Genomic DNA, 23,242 nt, shown 5'->3' with positions numbered 1-23,242 from the left:
TCAGCTTTGTTTCAAATCTCAAGGATGAGATATTACGAGAACAAAAAATATCTATATACCAATATATTTGGAATGGTAGCACGTTATACATGTTTAAGAAGATTCCACCATATCATATATATACATGTATAAGAAGATTCCACCATACCATATATATACATGTATAAGAAGATTCCACCATATCATATATATACATGTGTCTGAAGATTCCACCATATCATATATATACTTGTATAAGAAGATTCCACCATATCATAAGTATACATGTATAAGAAGATTCCACTATACCATATATATACTTGTATACGAAGATTCCACCATATCATAAATATACATGTATAAGAAGATTCCACCCCATACCATATATATACTTGTATAAGAAGATTCCACCATATCATATATATACATGTATAAGAAGATTCCACTATACCATATATATACATGTATAAGAAGATTCCACCATATCATATATATACATGTATAAGAAGATTCCACCATACCATATATATACTTGTATAAGAAGATTCCACCATATTATATATATACTTGTATACGAAGATTCCACCATATCATATATATACTTGTATAAGAAGATTCCACCATATCATAAATATACTTGTATAAGAAGATTCCACCATATCATAAATATACTTGTATGAGAAGATTCCACCATATGATATATATACTTGTGTAAGAAGATTCCACCATATCATAAATATACATGTATAAGAAGATTCCACCATATCATAAATATACATGTATAAGAAGATTCCACCATATCATATATATACTTGTGTAATAAGATTCCACCATATCATAAATATACATGTATAAGAAGATTCCACCATATCATATATATACTTGTATAAGAAGATTCCACCATATCATAAATATACATGTATAAGAAGATTCCACCATATCAAAAATATACATGTATAAGAAGATTCCACCATATCATAAATATACTTGTGTAAGAAGATTCCACCATATCATAAATATGCATGTATAAAAAGATTCCACCAAATCATAAATATACATGTATAAGAAGATTCCACCATATATAAGAAGATTCCACCATATCATAAATATACATGTATAAGAAGATTCTACCATATCATAAATATACATGTATAAGAAGATTCCACCATATTGTATATATACTTGTATAAGAAGATTACCAGAGAGAGGAAAGATTCAAGACCCCCCAAATCATCTTTCATTTTTCTCGTAAAAAATCCGAAACGAAGTAGAAGTAGGCAAAAGAAAAGGAGTAGGCCTTGGAGAAAATGAGAAATCGGGGCAGATGAGAAAGAGGAAGAATGAGAAGAGGGAAGAACAAGAAGGGGGTGAAAGCAATGAAGATGAAGTAGAAGAAGTAAGGTTGAGAAGATGGTTGAATAAAACCAAGATGGCTGAATAAACCAAGGCCGAGCCAGTAGTTGGCATTTTACTTTATATACAGATTTAAATATTTGAAATAATAAGTTTATAAGGAGGATGAAATGGGGTTGCATATAAACTGTATAAAGTATGAATGGACAAAGACCCTGAAACTTCCCAGCATACCAACCTCACCTTTTTCCAAACAAAGAACTCTCAAATTACACGTAATAAAAAACCCCAGATAATTCTAGAATCAAGTTTACATAAAATACAGAAACACAAACTTTAATATATTAAAACTAAAAATATATTAAACTGCACCAATTATATTTCGTTTATTAAATAACAAATTGTAATTATATCTTGGCAACCTAATGGTGGAAACCCTTAATATTTCAAACTTAGGCTACTTGATCTAACAGAATTCATAGTTTGAATTTGAAATATCTAACGTCTACGAAATTGGATTGCAAAGATATAGGTATTAGAAAATCAGAGTTTGTGACAATGACTCAATTCCTTTATGTATTTTCATGGAAACCTTGGCTCAGAAGAAACTCAAGCTTGGATGAGTTATACCTTGAACAGAAAAAGGAAAATTCAAGCTTAAGCAGTTCACACGGGGACCTCAAAGAATCGATTCCTCACTCCTCATCCAAACCATCCAATGAACTCCGAATAAATTATACTGAATAAATATTCATATTCGTTAAAATAAACCTATCCATGCGAAGCATTACTTTATGCTTCCATATATATGAAGCATTACTTTATGCTTCAACATATATATATATATATATATATATATAATTATATGTATATACACATATATCATAAAGAAAGGAACAAATTTAAATTGTTCGACAATTTCATCATCTAATAAATATTCTGAAATGAACAGTTTTATATTGTTCTTCTAGTTCATCATCGTCTAAATATTCTGCAAATATGGCTTGTTTTTCCTATTCATTTTCTTTCGAAGCTGATCTAGTTTGTATTTTTTCTATTTTTTCTTCATTTCTTTTATGATTCTTTTATGTTGTTTGTTGCAGTATATAAGAACATATTTAGAAAGAAATAAAACTACATCTAGCGGTCAAAAATTGAACTTGCATGCATTTAATAAGTTGAAAGGAGACGGAACCAGGATTTACCGCGTGAATGTTTTATCTAAACCTTGGATTTAGCTGCAGATGTATAGGTTGTAATATTGGTTGTGCGCGTGCGCACTAGAGCCTGGTGCTGCCTGGTAGGCACACAGGTATTTGGCCTGGATACGCAATAAACGCATTTTATAAAATTTTAGAATGAAATTCTACATTTAGGGGGTCATGGGGGAGGTGTACTTAAAACTCTGTTCTGCCTGGTAACAGGCGCGCAACTAGACATTTAGTTAGGGGGGGGGCAAGAGGTAAAACATTTACCCCCCCCCCCTTAACATTTTTAGGGGGGCAAGAAAAATGTTAATTATTTAAGATTTCTATTATATTTCATAAAATAAATAATTTTTTACTTTTAGTTTTACTTTAACTAAGCCTTTTTAAAGAATTTTTTTTGGTTAAGGGCAAAAGTGAGATCCTTAAGTATTTTCTATTTTGTAAAGTAGTTATACTTAAATGGAATACATGCCTAATTTCAAGTGACCCTCCATTTATAGACTGGCATTTCAGATGTACATAATTGAAACCTTCATTTCTCGTTTCTGAAGCAAGAAATGAATGATTCACTTTTGTAGAGAAACCACAATTAAAAATAACCCTTTTTTTAAAAATGGAAAACGTGGATATTTAATGGAATACTTGATAGGACAACGCTTTGAAGGGTATTGTTGTGAATCAGAATATATTTAATTTCTTTTCTTAATCTTTTAGTTTGGGTGAGTGCATTGCAATGCAATGTATAGAATGTAGATTGACTGGGAAGGGAAACGAAAGCAGATGTAAAATTAAATGAGCCCCTCCATGCGTCCCCCCCCCCTCAGGCGGGCACGCATAAAGGGGGTCCGTGCACCCCGGTCCCCTCCCCCTTGTACGCCCCTGTTGCCTGGAAGCATGCACATTGCACACTTGCAGTTTGCCTGGATACGCTTAACTTCATTCTATACAATACTCGGGTAGTGTAGGGGGAAATGGGGGGGGGGGTCGAATTTTAAAAACAATAAGGGCTCAGTTACATTTCATATAGTTACACTGCCTATAATTACACTTTCTATTTCATATAGTTACACTGCCTATAATTACACTTTCTATAATTACACTTCCTATAATTACACTTCCTATAATTACACTTTCTATAATTTCACTTCCTATAATTACACTTCCTATAATAACACTTTCTATAATTTAACTTCCTATAATTACACTTCCTATAATTACTCTTTCTATAATTACACTTCCTATAATTACACTTCCTATAATTACTCTTTTTATAATTAAACTTGCTATCATTATATTACCTATAAGGTTACATTTGCTATAAAGTTACACTTTCTATAATTACATTTTCTATAAACAGATTTTATGTAAAGTTTCATTGCAAAGGATTGAATTTTAATGATTCCGGAAAAAAATTTTGAAATCCGCCAATTTGTTTTTCTTTTAATACGCCAGTTTAGTACTGTCCCAGATTTCAAATTAAAACATATGGGGTCATTCCATTTAAGAATCCTACAAAGGGAAAACCTATGGCTGTAGATGTGCAAAACAATAGGAATGCCCTAACTACTACAAGAGGACAGAGCGCTGCGCGCAGCCTCCTAAATATTAATTACGAGGGGGGAGGGGTGTTATAGGCTAAAAAATCGATATTTTTTTCAATTTTTTTTTTTCAATTTTCGAATCTTTTTTTTAGAATTTGTTTTCTATTTTTTTCCCACGGGCAACGCCGGGCACTTCAGCTAGTATTCAATAAATGTGTAATAAATCTGAAAACGAAGATATCCCAGAGGAGCCAGAAAACTCAGTTTTTCTCCTTTTCTTATTTGAATTTTACATTTTAATAGATAAAATTGATAATATAATAAATACGTCCGTATCACATGACTAGAACTCCCACCAATGACAGTGCAGTATCATTGTCACATGATCTGTTTAAACTTAGATTATTATACCTAATCTTATATTTAAACATTTTGGTATAACTTTGACACAGTTTTACATCAGTGTCTCAAAACAGGAACATCAAATAGAACTCTTTAAGGTGTCGATCAACTCCTGAAGTTCTTAGGTTTCAGCCTTTACTTCCTTTTATTTTTCCATTACAGTTCCATTATTCTTTGCATCAGGCCCGTGACCAGTATTTTCCAAATCGAGGTGCAAAGAAGGGTGTTGAAGTATGTAGTGTTGTAGCCATAGAAAATTTTCAGAGTTTTGGCATAATAGCGGTAAATTTAGGTTGAATTTTATGTTGTATAGGAAATTTTCTAATTTGTCAACAATAACAGATCACTAGTTTTTTTGTTTTAAGTTAAATTTTGCAATATTGAAGAACAGAAAATGTTTAAAATAATGATATTAGCACTCATGTGATTTTGAACTGTCTGGACAAAATATTGAAACTGAGGGAATAAGTTTCTGCAAAACTAAAATGATTGAATTTTATCAGTCAGAGGGTAACTTATTTACTACATTTTATGAATATATGTATATCTTTATATGCGAAAGAAAATCTTACCTTATTATAAAAGGATTAATTTGGTTGGTCCGAGGGAACAACTATAACACAATACGAGTGGGGCAATTGGCACACCACACCATTTTTTCGTCCACACCACAAAGGATGTCACAACTGTACAATATTATTTCTTCCGACCAAACCTTTTTTGACTGGATGATGCTTCTATAACGTTTTCAAATGTATTATTTTATGCCTTTTAACTCTTTCTTTTATCAAATTTAGGCAATGTCATGTTATTCAATATAGCTTAATTGTATCTTACATTCATTTGTTTCAAAAAAGAAAAGATATTTGAGCCCAATTTAGTAACGAAAGGAACATGTGTGCGCCACACCCATTTTTTGTCCGGACCACAACCATATTTTGTCTGGACCACACCTATATTTCATCCGGACCACACCTATATTTCGTCCGGAACACAACTATATTTTGTCAGGACCACAACTATATTTCGTCTGGACCACACATATATTTTGTCTGGACCACAACCATATTTCGTCTGGACCACAACTATATTTCGTCCGGACCACAACCATATTTTGTCTGGACCACAACTATATTTCGTCCGGACCACAACCATATTTTGTCTGGACCACACATATATTTTGTCTGGACCACAACCATATTTCGTCTGGACCACAAATATTTCGTCCGGACCACAACCATATTTTGTCTGGACCACAACTATATTTCGTCCGGACCACAACCATATTTTGTCTGGACCACAACTATATTTCATCCGGACCACAACCATATTTTGTCTGAACCACAACTATATTTTGTCTGGACCACAACTATATTTCGTCCGGACCACACCTATATTTCGTCTGGACCACAACTATATTTCGTCTGGAAATGATGTTTTCTTATTTTACTTCTGAACTGAAACTTTTAGGTGATAGTGCGCTGGGACCTTTAGGATCTACAACTAAAAATAGACATTTTGTTAGTGCATAAACAACATAACAATTAGTTTTAATTTTCTTGAGGGTTTGTGAAACAAAGATTTGCATGACTTGTTTTATGCCTACTGTGCCTTCAAAAGATGCTCTTCATTAAACAACAAAAAAACATGATAAAATAGTTTAAATCATCATGAACAACATGACATGGCTCAAAATACAAATAAAATAATTTAAAGTACTTTACAAAAAGATTGTAAACAATGCCGAAAAAAAGGTGTGATCGGAAGAAATAATTATGAGTTGTGGTGTAATTTGTAGTCGAACGAATTGTGCCTTCCCTCCCTCACAATACAGTATAAAGGATGATAACAACTTTGAATGTCAACATCTCAATTTTTCAAGAGAAGATTATACCAAACAACTTATCTAAGAAAGGGGGAGTGCGAATTCATCATTGCACCCCCTTTAGGATAAAAGGGGTTGTATCCTATCCCTTTGCACCACCCCTGGTTACGGGTCCTTGCTTTGCATGTTCTGAATATTATCTTTAAACGACTTAATTAATGATTTGGTAAAGAAAGGAACCAGTTTATAGTTTAGGAAAAATATGAATGTAAGGAAATAGGGAGTATACATCTGAAGTTTCATCAATTGCGGTTAATCGGGTATGTTCTAGCTAAATGGTTTGTGGTGCGTGAAGCTTAAATTGTGTCCTTACTAGAGTCCGTACACAGTGACTCGCATCCGTCGGGGTAAGAGAGTACGTACACCAGAATTCTAAGCATGAAATAGAAAATGCGGGAGTGTTCATTTGTTCTCTACAGTCGCTTACTTTACTTTCAGGCTTCAATAGATCCTCCCTCCCTCTTTAGTTTAGTTTCTCAGTTTCTTCTTATCAGTATAGTCATGGCCCAATTTCTTGTTCATATTTCCAACTAAAGGTCGTATTTATCTATCTATACTACCCGGGTAAAACGTAACATAGTGTGACTATGGTAGAACGTCTAAGAAATTGGCCATCAAGAATAATAGTGGCATTATTATTTATTAATGTAAACAGTCAGACTCGTAAACATGTGGAATAGATTGAATTGACATAGTCTCAAATTATGATTTTAAGTACACCAAATAACACGAAATACATCAATTGTGCTAAGTATAGGGTTCACTTTACATGTTGTTTTCAAAGCTATAATACTAACTGTACTTTAACTTTAAAAGTTAACAATAAATTCTCATAGTATCTCTGAAATGTCGTTTTCATATTGCACAGTTTTATATACAGAGTTACCCACAAAGGATGAAACTTCTATAAACAACATTCAAAGAACTTGTTTTTAAGTCGTCTTTTAGTCTAATCCTTTGTTCTTTCGTTTTTGCATCGTTTTTGGATGGTTTTTGGATGGTTTTTGGATCGTCTTTGGATGGTTTTTGGATGGTTTTTGGATCGTCTTTGGATGGTTTTTGGATGGTTTTTGGATCGTCTTTGGATGGTTTTTGGATGGTTTTTTGATCGTTTTTGGATGGTTTTTGGATGGTTTTTGGATGGTTTTTGGATCGTCTTTATATGGTTTTTGGATGGTTTTTGGATGGTTTTTGGATGGGTTTTGGATGGTTTATGGATGGTTTTTGGATGGTTTTTGGATCGTCTTTGGATGGTTTTTGGATGGTTTTTGGATGGTTTTTGGATGGTTTATGGATCGTCTTTGGATGGTTTTTGGATGGTTTTTGGATTGTGTTTGGATGGTTTTTGGATCGTCTTTGGATGGTTTTTGGATGGTTTTTGGATCGTTTTTGGATGGTTTTTGGATGGTTTTTGGATCGATTTTGTATCGTTTTTGGATCATTTTTGGATCATTTTTAGATCGTTTTTGGATCGTTTTTGGATCATTTATTTATTTGGTGTATTCTTTTTTTTAAACTTACAATTACAATTTGTAATGTTTAAGTTTTACTTTTATATATTCATTATTTGTTTAGATTAGAATTCTATCAGAATGGGACCTGCTGTTAAATTCACCTATTTCGATCTCCTGGGAAAAGGAGAGTTGATTCGTCTGCTGCTGACTAAAGGAGGGGTATGTTAAATTTGTTTTATATAACTTAGTTTTTATAAATAAAAAGTGGTGCACTACAGAGTACAGACAAATTATTTGTAACTTCCAGATTTCAGTCTTTACCCTATAAAGGCTGGGGGGTCGTTTGGCGCCCCCCCCCCTAGAAAAAGACCTTAGAGTATAGTTATAGGGTTGAAATGCATGTTCATAGCCCCCCAAAAAATTAGACCGATAACTTAATTAGTTTGAGTGATAGGGAGGGTTAAAAAAATGCCTAAAAAAGGGTGAAAAAAGTTAAATATTTTTTTTAAAACAAATATCAAAGGGTGACACATGTTTCTATAACATGCATTTTTCAAGGGCTTTTCAAAACTATAGTTTTAGATCTATTTTCCCACCCTGTACCCTACCCTATAAATTTAAAAAAATATGTTTTTAACAAAAAATCCTTTAAATAGCTATTTATTTATAACTGTTTAGGGTTAAGCCATGTAAAATTCCCTTGTCATTCACCTTGGTTAGATTTTGTGCTTTTTGTAAGAAAGCTATTCATAGACAAATATTTAGGTTGATTTTGAGGACAACCGAATATCTTTTGCTGAATGGGGGAATATGAAGCCAACAACAACCTTCGGCCAGCTGCCTATGATGACTTGGGATGGTCTTGAAATGGCACAGTCTCATGCTATTGTCAGGTTTACTACCGTTAACACATTTGATTTCATCTTTAAAATTGGTCCATTTTATTTTTGTGGTTTCTTGAGATTTTTTTTAGCTTTTACAGATATTTTGCTTTAAAGAGGACATGAAGTGCTCTAAAACTGACCATTATAGTGCAAAGAATTTGATTTCAGAGACTGAATATATTCATTTTCGGGACCCTTTAAAGCCCAGTTAGCCTGATTCACAACAGTACCATTTAAACCTTCGTCTGAGCAACAAAGAATAAAAATGTACATATTATATTTTTATTAGAAAGTCCATCTTATTTTGGTTCCATTATAATGAAATAACTGATTATTGTAGCAGAAACACAAACATAATGTCCAGAATTCAACACTTTTCCAGCAATATATATACATAAAATATAATAATGTATATAAATATATGTAGCCAATGTAGGGCTGGGCGCGTTAACGGTGGAACGATCGTTCTTTGCCGAGAACGAACGGAACGATCAAGAACGATCCCATCGTTCCGAATAAAAAACGAACGCTTAGAACGCGTTCTTAAAAATATTGGAACGATTAGTAAAAGAACGGAACGGAACGGAACGGGAATTGCTTGAAAAGAACTGTTAAAATCGTTAACGCGTTCTTAGTTGGGGACGCATTTTAAATCAGGAATGTGTTCTAAATCATCTAGAAATAGTTAAAGATTTTTTTATTCAATCACCCGACCCCCCTCCCCTCCCCCCACTTTAAACCCCCCATACCCCCCCCTTCCCCGGTCTCTGCTAAACTGACAATACTCAGACAGCAGCAGGTATCGTACATACATATTAAGGATATTAGCACTCCCGCTCCGCTCTCACAAAATTTTACATTGCTCAGAATTATCTAAGCTTATTCTTTTAACCCTACATTTAAAATATGTAATTTAAAGTATTATTTACGGCCGTGAGGAACTTATTATTTAAAAATTGTAATTTTTTTACTTTTTAACCAACTCTTTTCTATAAAACTTTTGTCTTTGATGTAATTGTCCGTTACTAAGAACGGAACGGGGGATGGAAACGTTCTTAATTAAGAACAGAACAAGAGGGATGCAACCGTTCTTCAACTAAGAACGCCAAGAACGGAACGGAACGGGAAGCCCGTTCTTCTACTCAGAATGGAACGGAACGGAACGAGAACGGAACGATAAAAAAAAGAGGAACGAGAACGGAACGATTTAGCCAAAGGCCCTCGTTCTAGAACGGAACGGAACGATTTCAAAAAAGTCGGAACGTGCCCAGCCCTAAGCCAATGGTTGCTCAGTGTTTTTAAAAAGAAAGGGTAAATTGACATTGTTTTTACAGTCCTTTTAAAAATATAACTATTATTTCTGTGACTGAATTTAATGAATTTGAGGTACCTCGCTGTCGGTTCAATTTGAACCACTGATTCAAAGTTTAAGATTAAGGAGGATCTGAACCGATGATTCAAATTTAAAACTGGCGTTCATGCAGTTCTAATGTAATTTTATTAACGTTTGGGCCTAGTGAAACACTATAACAACTTAGTGTTAACTGTTCAGGTATGTTGCCAAGAAGGTTGGACTTGCTGGGAAAACTGATGAAGACTTTTTTCAAGCTGACATGATCTTGGAACATACTAATGATATTTGGAAAGGTGAATTTACTTTATGAACATTGATCAGAGATTATGGTCATAAGTATAAAAATGCCATATATATAGATAGATATACATAAATAAGGATTAATAACATACGCCATAATTCTGAAATATCGAGGACAAAATTATAGTTAAAAGAATCATTTGAGTTGAATCATAGCATATATATAGCTTTAAGAGTATTAGTAGAAAAAAAGGACAATAATATCATTGGAAATGTTGCCACAAACTCAAATTTTTTTAATTCCTAAATTTTGAACCCTGCTGATGTCAACCTTTGATTGTCAAACTTAAATTATTTATCAAACAGAATTCATATTTTGCAATATCAAACATCTACAACATGTTGCAGAAAATCAGAGTTTGTGGCAAGAATTCAATTTATACAATTGTTTTGGAATATATTGTTCTTCAGACATGCCAGGGTTAAGGTTTGCAGCACCAGATGTAAAGCAGGCTAAAGCAGAGGAGTTCCTCAAGGTAATATTTTAGGTCCAGCTCTTTGCTCAACAACTCTATTCTGTAAACAATGACTTTCAATTCTTTTGAGAATTTTTAAAACGCTGGGCACTTCTTCATGTTAAGTACACTCAAGGAGTTTTATATAAGTAAGAAGTAAGAACTAGGAGAGCACGAATGTGCGAGGGAGGAATAGTTGTTCAAGTTAATCACTTTTTTCTACAAATTTTGAAAATTACAATTTTAATGTCATTATTTTAAGTAAGACTGGACAAAAGGGTGTTTCCGATCTTTCACCGTTAAATAAATCATCATGCTTTTAACCAGGAACCTAATTTTAATTCAACTTTTATTTTTTTAGACTACTTTTCCAAAATTTCTGGATGGAGCTGAGAAGATGTTAAAGATGAGAGGAGGAGAGTGGTATGCTGGAAATCAGGTAAAGATGAGAGGAGGAGAGTGGTATGCTGGAAATCAGGTAAAGATGAGAGCAGGAGAGTGGTATGCTGGAAATCAGGTAAAGATGAGAGGAGGAGAGTGGAATGCTGGAAATCAGGTAAAGATGAGAGGAGGAGAGTGGTATGCTGGAAACCAGGTGAACGAACATTAATTTTCAGAAACTGAAAGGGACTAAATGTCTAATTTCATGTGTCTTTTCACTTGAATATAGCAATGTATAATACCCTTGAAACTTTTATTTGAACAAAAACCTGGAAAATATCTTGTTCTTCTAACTCAAAAAGTGTTTATTTCCGTAAATTTCTCTATTGCTTCTTATAAACAAGAAATTTGCAAGTCTTTTTCATAAAGAAACCGTAAATGAAAAATAAACAGTTTAAATAAACACATTCATGTTTTATCAAATTCATACTTGACAAAACTAAGCTCTAAAGGGCACTGTTGAAAATCGGACATTGCCATCTTTACATAGAGGTTCATTTAAAATTACGCTTACAGACCCTTTCAGGAACAAAACTTTATACTGGATTGATATCTTTTAAGCCATTTATGTTTAGCTGACATTTGCTGACTTTGCTATGTACATGGTGCTCTTCTTTATCTCCTGGCCTGAGGAGAAGGGGTTCCAGGATGTTACAGGATGTGATGGTCGGTTCAAGCTTCTGGTAAGAATCTGTTATATCTAATATAAATATGTTTATATGAGTATACAACATTGTTTTCCTCAAATTCCCAATCATTCGCTTTCATTTGTATAGGTGTGGAACTATTTACCACGAAATATAAAGTTTTACCACGCTGTATACATAGATTATACAAACTGATTTGTAATAAACTGGGCTTTGCTCCCCCCTACCTGTAAATAATTTTAGCTTTTTACTGTTGCTCTGAAAGTCGGCCATTTAAAACCAATCGGTTCAGGCGTTTTGACATTTATTGGACACAAACAGACACCCGGACAAACAAAGTATATGTATGCTAGAAATTTAAGGCGCTTTGCGCCCTTCTTTCTAGGCTTTTAGGTCGCTTCGCGCCCATCTTCTATTTCAACTTTTAACTGTGGCTTTATCTGTGAGCATCTTCTCTTTATCTATATATAAATTTGGCTTGTCTGTCTGTTTGTCTGGGTGTCTGTCTGTTTGTCTGTTTGTATCCAATAAACGTCAAAACGGCTGAACCGATCGGGCCCAAATTTTTTGTGGGACATCTAGGGACCCCAGGAAAGGTTTATGAATGATTGAAATTTTAAATATTTGTCTCCATCAAAATTCGATCTTCATTAAATTTTTGAAAATTTTGAAAATCCACGAGATTTTTTGTGAAAATCCGCGAATTATTTTTGTTTTGTTTTACGATGTACACAAAGAGAACATGTTCACAATTAATTTAGAAGATGGGCGCGAAGCGCCCTCTAAGGCTAGTACATTATAAAACAAAAACAAAAAAGTTTGCGGATTCCATTATATTTTTTTGCGCATTTTCAAAATCTTACAAAAATAAAAAACTTTTAAACACAAAATTTTTTAAATTTTGATCATTCATAAACCTTCCCTGGGGTCACGTGAGTTCCCACACAAAATTTGGGTTCGATCGGATCAGCCTTTTCGACGTTTATTGGATTCAAACAAAGAAACAAACAGACAGACAAGCTAAATTTATTTATAGATATGACATGACATGTATTTGAATATGTCAGATTTTAACTTGTTACAGGACAACTACCCACTGGCAAAGGCCAACTTTATCAAGATCCAGAATATTCCTGAGATCAAGAAGTATCTTGACACAAGAAAACCTGGAAACCCTCCTGGTCTATAGATCAATATATAAGTTCCTTTTCTTGCAGGGGTTTTCTCCTCTAAATTTTGTGATTTTTATGTATTATTTCAAAGATGTATTTTAACGATTCTGTTGTCTGTCAAAATTTGACTTCTGAAAATCACTGTAAAATTAGCAGTTACTTTTTAAAACCTAACACTTTCTGTGTCAAGTATAAGTATTTTGGAACCATTCTATAGAATAAATTTTTTTAAATTGTATTTTTCTGGTTTTAATGGTGCCAATACAAACCTTGGACTGGTGCAAACGTTGGACTGGGACAAATATTGAAGCAGTACAAACAAATAAAAAAACACCCACTTTTTATGCTAAAAATCAAATATAACTGAATAAAGGTAGCATTGTATAAATAACAGAAGAAAAAGGGTTGAATTCTTGTCCTAAACTTTGATGTTGCAATCCCGAATTCTTTGCAAACCAATTTTGTAGACCTTCAATATGTTAACCTATGAAGTCTATGAGATCAAACAGTTTAAGTTTGAAAGTATCAAATTTGTTTATAACATATAAGGGATTAGAACATTTGAGTTTCTGGCAAGAACTCAGTTCCTTTTTTATACCATTTGATCCAAAATCACTCCTTTTTTAATAAAAAAAATCAGAGCAAAGAGTGAACTCGTATCTTCAGACTTTGTGAGAGTTCGACATTTCCACTGGTTCAATGTTTGTACTGGTCCGACGTTTGTAAGTCTTAGGTTTGTACTATCCCAAAGGAATTGAGTTTTTGTCACAAACTCTGATTTTCTAAACCATATATCTTTGAAACCCAATGTTGTAACCCTTTGAAATTTCAAAATATGAAATCTGTTATGTTGAATAATCTAAGTTTAAAATATCAAATCTGTACTACATTAGGTTGCAAAGATATAGGGATTAGAAAATTAGCTCTTGTGGCAAAGACTCAATTCCTTTGTGCTGATTCCTTCAAAAGCAGTTCTTTTTTATAGTAGAGTGAAAACATACAGAGTAAACTAATAGAACTAAATATTTTGTTTCAATTATAAACTAAATATCAACTACATGCTCATATGTTCATCTATCCAATCTCTGTAGAACCCAACATTAGTGAATACTCCAGGGTAGTTAGGTTGACCGCAGGGGATCATACCCCAGGATACAATACCTAAATTTTAGATCTATATGCACCTTTCATTTTTGTGAACACTATTTTCTTATTAATTAAATGTACAGTGGCGCAGCTGCCAGAGCTTCCAACCCCAAGATTAAAAAAAAAACAAATGTTATGGTTCAACAAATAAACTAGATAACTTAATTGTGCATTTATTCAAAGACTTCAATACGTGTACTCTAATGTTATAAGAAAGTAAAAAGAGAGTAAGAAACTTTTGTTTAAAACCGCTTAACTTGTTATCAACTGTTTTCATTTTTTATTTGGGAAATAATTAACTCCTTAAATTAGGGAATATAAGCCTTATTTCAAGTGACCCTCCATACAAAATGACACTATCATATTAACAGCAATATTCTTGAAAGCTTTGTCTGATGAATCACGAATTATCTGTTTTTGTTTATTGAAACTGATTATTTTCATTTGCGAGTTCTCTGCAAAAGTGACCTGCACATTTCTTGCTTGTAACTTGTAAGTTCACAGAAAAAAAAAACATTTTAAAATCAGTAAAATGACTGCATCATTCACATTTTTCGTCAGATTAAAGTTTCAAGGGCATTGTTGTAAATTGGATATTACCATCTCTAAATAAAGCTTACATTCCCCTTAAATCAGGGAATACTTTCCAATTCTTGCACCAACATGGATGCTTTACATATTAATGAAATGAAGGTTTAAAGGGAGTGTCTAGCTAGACATGGTATTTGAGCTGAAAGTGCAGTATAAATTGTAGAGCAATTTTTTAGAAATCATTTTAAACTTAGCTCAGAATACCTGCAAGATAATAACCATCCTGATCAGGGCAGGCAAGGGGTCCACCAGAGTCTCCGGAGCAGGGGGATATTCCTCCTGCAGATTGTCCACCACAGACCATACCTATGTCATTGTATTCGTGCACATTAGTGTCGATAAAAGTAAATTATTTCAATTTCATATCAATCTTTAATTGGATTATACGATGTGAATAAACGGTATAGATATATAGATCGTGCCATATTTGGAAGCTCCTGAGTGAACCCTGAATGGATCAGATGCTAATGAACGTAAGAAAATACTATGCATGTGGGTTTAAAGAAAGGACTTGGTTTAAACTATTAATAGCTAGAAGAAAAAAATGATCTAAATTGAATATTAATTGCTGTTTTCATTATTCTTGAGTACCCCTCTAAAAAATCTCATCCTTGGCTAAAGTTTAATAGTTGTGTAAGAGCTTTCTTGTCATATATATTTATTGGTTTACCTTCATCTACGCCATTGATTCCATTATAGTTATCCTGGCATGTTTCACGTCCAACAATAGGCAGGTCAACAAACTATGCAATATAAAGATATCAAATTATAGTACAAGAAGAATTAATGCGCAAGAATAGTAAGATTAACTACAAAACACAATACACGGCAATAAAGCAGTCAATTTTTTCTTCACCTCGGCCTTTATTTTTAAGAAAATGTAACCAAAAATGCGCGTTTTTCATAGCCATTCAATAATAAATTTCAAGATCTAACATCTCTAACTTTTAACCCTTATGTGCTCAAGATGTCTAATAGGATCTAATAGATCGGTGGCTTACGACATGGCGGTCCGGAGGTCTGGGGTTTAGCCATATGGCACCATTAATAATTCTGAAATATTCTGTTAAATTCTGAAATTCTATGTCTGCCTGCATGCTTTATTCATGACTTTTAATTGTTTTAACATATATTTGTACAGCTTTATATCTTTTTGTTTTTAATACACATAAAATTCACAATTTTCAATTTCGAATGCATTCTCCAATTTACAAATAATTATCCAACTAATGTTGTTGTATTTCAACAAAATATATAATGGCAAAAAAGACATTGGTGTTTAAAACATAGAATGATAGTCAGCTGGGTTGCAGAAAGTATAATCAAGAAATCATTGATCTGCATTTTTTGCACATTTTTCATAAGGAATACGGGATACAAAACTAAATGATTTGATATATAATATGGTATGGTTATACCTGTAGTTTGTTAGGCATGTTGGCAATACTGGTGTCAGAGATAGATCCCCATCCAGAGTTAATACAGACTACACCTTCTTCTGGTTCAACTCCTAATTAACAAATATTCAAAACTTAGATTTTTTCCCACTTCTGACTTTTGAGCCAAAGAATTTTTTATTTTAAACTTAAAGGGACCGTTAAGGTGAAATGAAAGGGGGTAGAGGATAAAGCCTAGAAATTTTAGGAGTTGATCACGACCAATAATAGTTCTCTTTCAGGTCCCTGTTCCAAGAAATTTTAATAAAACTGTGTTCAAGTTTTACTATGGAACGAATCTAAAAATTAAGCTAACCCTCAGGTGCCCAGAAGTTTTAGGCATGCTCCTATAACAACTTGAATGTTATAAATTTTCATACGTTGATTTCCTTAAAAATTTGCAATCTACTTTTGACGATGTTTTTTGGCCGCTAAGTAAAATCCCTGAAATATTGAGGGAAGGAACATTACTATTTGTTAGCCTATACCCCCTCTCAGTTTACCTTATCAGTCCCTTTAAACCAACCTTTCTCAGCCATTCTCAGGGGTTGGATGATATCATTAAACTCCAATGGTTCATCAAGTCTGAGTAGAGAGACATCATTGGTGATGATATTGGAATCATAGGACTCATGTTTCCACATATCAACAACCTAAAGAATTTACTTATTTGCTGTTTCCTTAAATCTGGAAAAAGTTTCAGCATTAATTGTTTTAAAGGGACGTTCACTTATTTGGGAGAATTTGATTATTATTATTATTATTTAGTAGTCTTACTTTTTAAACACAACTGTGGCCTGAGAAAAAGCTGATTTATCATTCAGAATTCCAGCACAAAGGTATGGTACATTTGCACAGAAATCATTTGATGCTTTTTGTCATAGGGATGGATTTAAAGAAATTTTTAAATATAAAATTATATTGAAGTATCTAATAATTATTTGTAGATATCATTAAATTTTTCAAAATTATTTTAAAACTGTCTTTTTTCAAAATATAAATTATTTTAAACATTTGATGGTTTCAGACGTTTTAACGTCTTCTAGGAACCTTTTTTTCTGAGAGAGAAAGTCATCTTTGTATAAGCGTGTTTATATGTTTGAATACAAAAAACATTAATTTCTTGCTAATACTAAAATCAAAAGTTTTTATATTTTATTATATAATGGCTAACACATTATTTCATTAAAATATGGTAATTTTAGGTATTACGGGGCTGTTGTTACTGAAAAAAATGTTTAAATAGTGTCTAAGCAAAGGTATCATACCTTTACGCTGGCATTCTAAGTGATACATTTCCGGTCATAGATATCTTTGAAACGTAAGAATAATACCAATGAATAGGTTAGAGGCTAATTAGTTTATCATGAAATTACCCAAATAAGTGAACGGTCCCTTAAAGATGTGCTAATAACTAGTTGAAAAAAAAAACAGTTGAAGGAAGAGTATAATCTTTAATGCCTAGATTATTATTACCATCTATTTACCTCAAAAATTCATTAAATTAATTAAAATTAAAATTTAATGAAGTGTTTTTAACACTTACAGACATGTAAGATTGGAAGACAGATAGGTAGCTGTCTTTGAGAAAATGTCAGTATAAAGCATTATGATTAATGCTGGGCAGTGTGCACAATTCTTTAAAATTAGTTTGTAAACAGTTAATGTAAATCAAGTAAACGTTAATTTTTAATGATTCTTTCTGTAATTCTTAGTTAATCATCAAAATATGTATGTGCTAACAAAAATTGCTTAAAAAACATTACTTTTAAGTGACCCTAAATGCAATGCAATGTCCGATTCACAATGGTACCCATAAATCTTTGTCTGATCAATAAGATATTATGATATCTATGTTTATATTTTAATTTGATTAATAATTTAATTGTGGTTTCCCTACAAAAGTGACTTGAGCATTTATCCTGCAAGAAAAAATAATCTTGCACACACTCTAGTATGCCAAGTCCATTAGCGCCTGATCCAATCAGGGTTCAGCCATGTGTTTGGTGTTTATTCTGAACCAATAGAAATTGCTTGGCGGTAACATCTATCTTTCTATATATCTTATTTTCCAATTAGAGATAAATCCTTATATCGGCGCTATAGCAGTAAATGGAAATATCTACTTTTACTGAAACTATGGTGCAATATTGATCAGATAATGGTTTCAAGGGTATCTCTGTGAATCTGGCATTGCTATAATTGCATGTAGGGTCGCGGACAAGACTACCTTTCTAACTTGATGTCCATCTTCTCCAGCAAAGGTTCCAATATTGTGAGCTCCCGCAATAACCTGGAAAAAAATTTTGGTCGTTACTTTTTCCCCAAAAAATATTTTTTTAAACAATCTTTTAACTCAATTAAAGAGAGCGTTCTCTTATTTGGGTAATTTGAGAGTACACTAAATTGCCTATTAGCTATTCATTGGTTTTAGTCTTATAGGTTAAAGACAAATGTGGCCTGAGAAAAAGCCGATTTATCATTTAGAATTCCAGCACAAAGTAATGCTACCTTTGCATTTACACTATTTGATGCTTTTTGTCAGAGTCATGGATTAAAGAAAATTTTACATGTTGAATCTAATTGTAGTATCTAATAGTTAATAGTAGATATCTAACATTTTTTTCTAAATTATTTAAAAATTGTCTTTTTTCAAAATCTGACTTGTTTTTAACATTTTGCACAGTTTGATATGTTTTCCCTACTTTCCCAGGAATCCCCGTGATTTATTGAAGACTTGGAATCTAAGAACCGGTTTGTCTGCGAGAGAAAATCGTCTTTTTATATGCATGTTAATTTTTTAAATCATGTTTAAGCAGGAAAAACGTTAATTTATTGCTTATTCCAAAACCAAAAGTTTTTATTTTTTATCATATCATGATGTCATTGAAATATAACAATTTAAGATTTTATTGGGCTGTTGTTACTGAAAAAAACGTTTAAATAGTGTTTAAGCAAATGTATTATACCTTTGCGCTGAAATTCTCAGGGATAAATCGGCTTTTTCTCTGGTCATAGATATCTTTAAAAATTAAGAATAATCCCAATGGTATAGCTAAGAGGCTAATTAGTTTACCATAAAATTACCCAAATAAGTGAACGGTCCCTTTAAGCAATATCAAATTTTTTTATTTAGCAAAATGTTCAATAAAAGAAATTATTTTGAATAGGCCCAATTTTATCCAAATGGGCTATTTTCAAAAATGTGCTTAACATTACAGTTTGTCGCACTAATAAAATAAACACTACGGAATTTCAGAAAGTTTATTAGAGAGAAACAGATTTTATAAAAGCAGTGAATTTCGTTTTTATCTGCTTAAAATTGCATGAAATTTGTAAAATAATATTTTTTATGTGTTTTATAGTCTTTAAATGTTGTGTTCTGTGTTCACAACCATTAACGAAATTATAAACCGTTACAAAATTTTTTTTTCGGCGCTTCACGTCGATAACGCCTTTTGTACTGTAATTTACTGTTAATGGCTGGGCTGTTAACCATTTCATTAATCGTTAACAAAATTTGTTTGGCCGTTAATCGCCGTTAATCCTGCAATAATGATACTATTAATGGCTATAGACCTTAATGATTGTTGAAAATTTTCCCTTAATGCAATTACTAAAATTAATTATTCAATATCATATTTGGAATTTCTAGTTTAAAAAACCGGGCTAATGCCCTTAAACCAACGCCTTAAACACAGTAATATGAAGCCTTTGACTTGTTGTAGATACAGTTTTTTGACTTGTTGTACAAACAGTTTTATTTACAGATGTTAGACTGAAGAAATTCAAGCAGATTTACTTAACCCTATTCCTGCTGGGGGGGGGGGTCAATTTGACCCCCCCCCTTCTGACTTTTCTTACATACCCAAAGCCCTCCCTTTAGGCCTAAAACCGGGCTTTAACCCTCTCCCCGCTGGGGTACTTGAAAACCATGGTTACGCTGGGGGGGGGTCAATTTGACCCCCCCCCTCTAAATCCCATGTTTTATGTCCAAATATGACAAATGATACATCATTAGAAAGCTCTTGTGCTCTACTTTTAGAATCTGCAAAAAAATTTGCAAGTTTGCGAAAATTGAATTTTTTATCGCAAAATCAAGTTTTATAGTAAAAATGTTTGCAAAAAAAATTTGTCCAAAAAATGACAAATTATACATTTTTGAAAAGCCCTTGACCATGCCATTTCAAATATGCAAAAATTTTTGCAAAATTTTAAATAACCTGATTTTTAATCAAGAAAAACTAAAATGTGCAAATTTCCTTTGACAGGTTTTTTGCAAAAAATTTGTAATTTTTTTTTAGCAAAACTTAAACAATCCGTTTCCTTATGTCATAGGCTTTCCAAAAAGCTAAATTTTATCAAAATCTGACAAGTGAAAGTGGGTCAAAACAAAGATTTAGTTTGCTACAGGCAAAAGCAGTCATTCAGGCAGTGTGCCTGAGGACTCAGGCAGTTAGTATTAGTTAGTATTAGTTAGTATTTGGGGGGGGGTCAAATTGACCCCCCCCCCAGCATATCCTGGTTTTCAAGTACCCCAGCAGGGATAGGGTTAATACTTCAGTTTCAACATTTCATTGTGTTGCCATGTGCTCACCTTGAAATTGTTTGCCTTCCTTCCATCTATGCAATGAGCGGCGCAAACAATATGGTATTCATCTACGATAGTGGCACCACAGGTATGGTAATAGGCACCAATGATAAAATCATGGTACTGTAGGGATATCTGCCAGGGATACGCATCTTAATAAAGATCTTATTATCAGAAACTGGATTATTGATATTTAAAAAAAATTTTCCACGTTTTGGTTTGCTTTGGATGTATGGCATTTAAAATAGAAAGTGTGATAAAAAATCAAAAATATTTTTGGAACATTGTGAAAAAATCCGAGAAACCAATTTTTTTTGAAAAGTTAAATTTTCTGAAAAATTGAAAAATTGTTGGAAATTTCATAAAAATTCATCCAAAATTATAGGAAATATAACAAAAATCCGCCAAAAAAAATCGAAGTGGATATCTGCAGTAAATGTTATCAAATATCTTCAAAAATTCAATTAATTGGTTAACAACTTTACAGTAATTGCAGTATCTCATTCGATTTTTGATTTGTTTTTATGAAATATTGGAAAACAATATAATTATCATATCCCAAGGTTAAATTTTTTAAAAATTATTTCGCGGATTTTTTTAATATTCCAAAAATATTTTTAAAAATGGCTTCCAAGATGCTCAGAACGAATTTGCTTAATAAATATTATAATCCTATTTTTTAAAGTTTGCTTTCATAAAATTATGTAAAAAAATTCTTATATTTTCTAAACATTTTTTTTTATTAGCAAATAATCTAAACGATATTACCATCCGCTTGGTTGATATCTGTAATAAAAGTAAAAATCTAGCAAAATCTTATCAAGATTTTGGACCTTAAGAACCTTTTGAAAATCAAATAAATGAGAATGTTTAAAAAATTCAGATGCCAATCATGGTAGTTAGGGCAGGCCATCTGAATTGTTGTCACAATCTCAAATTTTCTAGTTCCAATATCTTTGCTACTTATGATATTTCAAACTTAGACTATTAGATTTACAGTGATAACCAGAAAACTGTGGCACAGGAAGGCGGCATTAAAGCAATGAAGTATTTTTGATGTTGTTACAAAGCAAATAAATTTACTAGTAAGTTATCAAATCACTTATCAAGTGAAATGGATCTGTTTACACTTTACAATTGCTGTTTCATATTCATAGGACTATTAAAAGTCATAATTTGAGTCTAAAAGTCGACGTCCTATTCCAGAGTTTTCTGGTTCTCACTGTAAATCAAATAGTCTAAGTTTGAAAAATGATAAATTGCAAAGATATTGGATTTAGAAAATTAAAAAATAGAGTGTGTGGCAAAAACTCATTTCCTTTAGATTTCAAATATTTTTTATTAAAGATTGATCTTAATACTTACGAGGTTCAGCCTCCTGTCCTCCAACAATCTTGCCTTGAAAGTCAAGTTTAGACTTCAAGGATCCAGCTGGAGATCCTACAAATATAAATTTTATTAATTTTAAAAATTAATTTTTTTGTACTTCAGAAGCCCAAACATTTAACCAAAAACTTTTAACCCAAAAACTTCATTTTACAAATAATGCCATAATACATACAGTGCTAGTTGATTTCATCAATACAATAAATACGAATTTTTTATTTAAGTGTTGATGGTTACCAAGCTTTTTACGAATAAAAAAACAAAGAGAAGCTTTTTAATTGACAGCTTCTCTTGACTTGTATGTTTATGGTGTAAAATACTATATTTAAATCAGGTTAAGCTAAGCAAGGTACAGCTAACAATTTCAGAAAAGGTTATTTTCTTCTTCAATTTATTCTTTTATTTAATTATTTTAAATGGGATAAGGAGGGGGGGGGGTGTTGTCGCCAATTCCCCTTAGAGAAGCTAAGAAGATACACCCCCCCCCCCATCTAATAATCTAAGCAAATAATAAGAATAAAAAAGTACCTCGAACTAGGCAGAGCAGTGAGCATAATAATACAGCGCGAATCATGTTCACCTAGAAAGCAAATTACGCAGTTAAAAACTATTATCATGTTTACTACAGTGGAGCCGATACAACTGTGAGATATAAAGACGACTTTTATGTTTGGAATTTTTATATAGTCCAATTGAACACATTTATTGGGCAGTGTGTATTTCACACAAAGGATGTTTTTCAAGCTTATGGCAAAACTATTTTCTTTCTAGCAAGCTGAATACAACTAAGATTGATTAATGTCGTCTTTTTGGATAAACAGTTTTTTGGAAGTTTCAACTTTACTTATATATTTAAAAATACTAAATATACAATTAATGTTTGTGAAAAGTGAAAACCCTAATAACAGTAAATATAATGAAACATAAAATATACGCATCAAGGCTTTATAATGTTTCTTATCTAATTGACGAAATTGAAAGATAAACTTTGACAGAGGAGAACACAGTGTGTCTCAC

At 32.4% G+C, this 23,242-nt stretch overlaps 2 protein-coding genes across 3 annotated transcripts; one reads left to right on the top strand and one right to left on the bottom strand.

Annotated features, from left to right (window-relative positions):
• The first annotated feature begins 6,807 nt into the window (after positions 1 to 6,807).
• On the top strand, positions 6,808 to 13,313 carry LOC111714366 (glutathione S-transferase). Of its 2 annotated transcripts, none has more exons than XM_023489457.1 (8): positions 6,808 to 6,904; positions 7,944 to 8,041; positions 8,588 to 8,715; positions 10,259 to 10,353; positions 10,772 to 10,836; positions 11,177 to 11,293; positions 11,832 to 11,939; positions 12,988 to 13,313. In XM_023489457.1, exons 2-8 carry the CDS (start codon positions 7,961 to 7,963, stop codon positions 13,090 to 13,092), a joined length of 699 nt encoding a protein of 232 aa, XP_023345225.1. In that variant the 5' UTR covers positions 6,808 to 6,904; positions 7,944 to 7,960; the 3' UTR covers positions 13,093 to 13,313. The 2 variants fall into 2 exon arrangements, with proteins under 2 accessions (XP_023345225.1, XP_023345226.1); XM_023489458.1 differs by having other exon boundaries at positions 6,809 to 6,904; positions 11,177 to 11,254.
• A 767-nt stretch (positions 13,314 to 14,080) lies between these two features.
• LOC111714365 (trypsin-1) lies at positions 14,081 to 22,856 on the bottom strand. The gene is made up of 9 exons (XM_023489456.1): positions 22,754 to 22,856; positions 22,205 to 22,279; positions 20,846 to 20,991; positions 18,479 to 18,541; positions 16,775 to 16,901; positions 16,231 to 16,322; positions 15,483 to 15,555; positions 15,017 to 15,118; positions 14,081 to 14,236 (listed from the first exon to the last, which is right to left on the bottom strand). The coding sequence occupies exons 1-9, from the start codon at positions 22,797 to 22,799 to the stop codon at positions 14,130 to 14,132; spliced, it is 831 nt and encodes a 276-aa protein (XP_023345224.1). The 5' UTR covers positions 22,800 to 22,856; the 3' UTR covers positions 14,081 to 14,129.
• Positions 22,857 to 23,242: the final 386 nt, after the last annotated feature.

The sequence above is a fragment of the Eurytemora carolleeae genome, unplaced genomic scaffold (genome assembly GCF_000591075.1).
Source record: "Eurytemora carolleeae unplaced genomic scaffold, Eaff_2.0 scaffold1426, whole genome shotgun sequence".
NCBI lineage: Eukaryota > Metazoa > Arthropoda > Copepoda > Calanoida > Temoridae > Eurytemora > Eurytemora carolleeae.
This window is presented reverse-complemented; position numbering and strand designations above follow the sequence as displayed.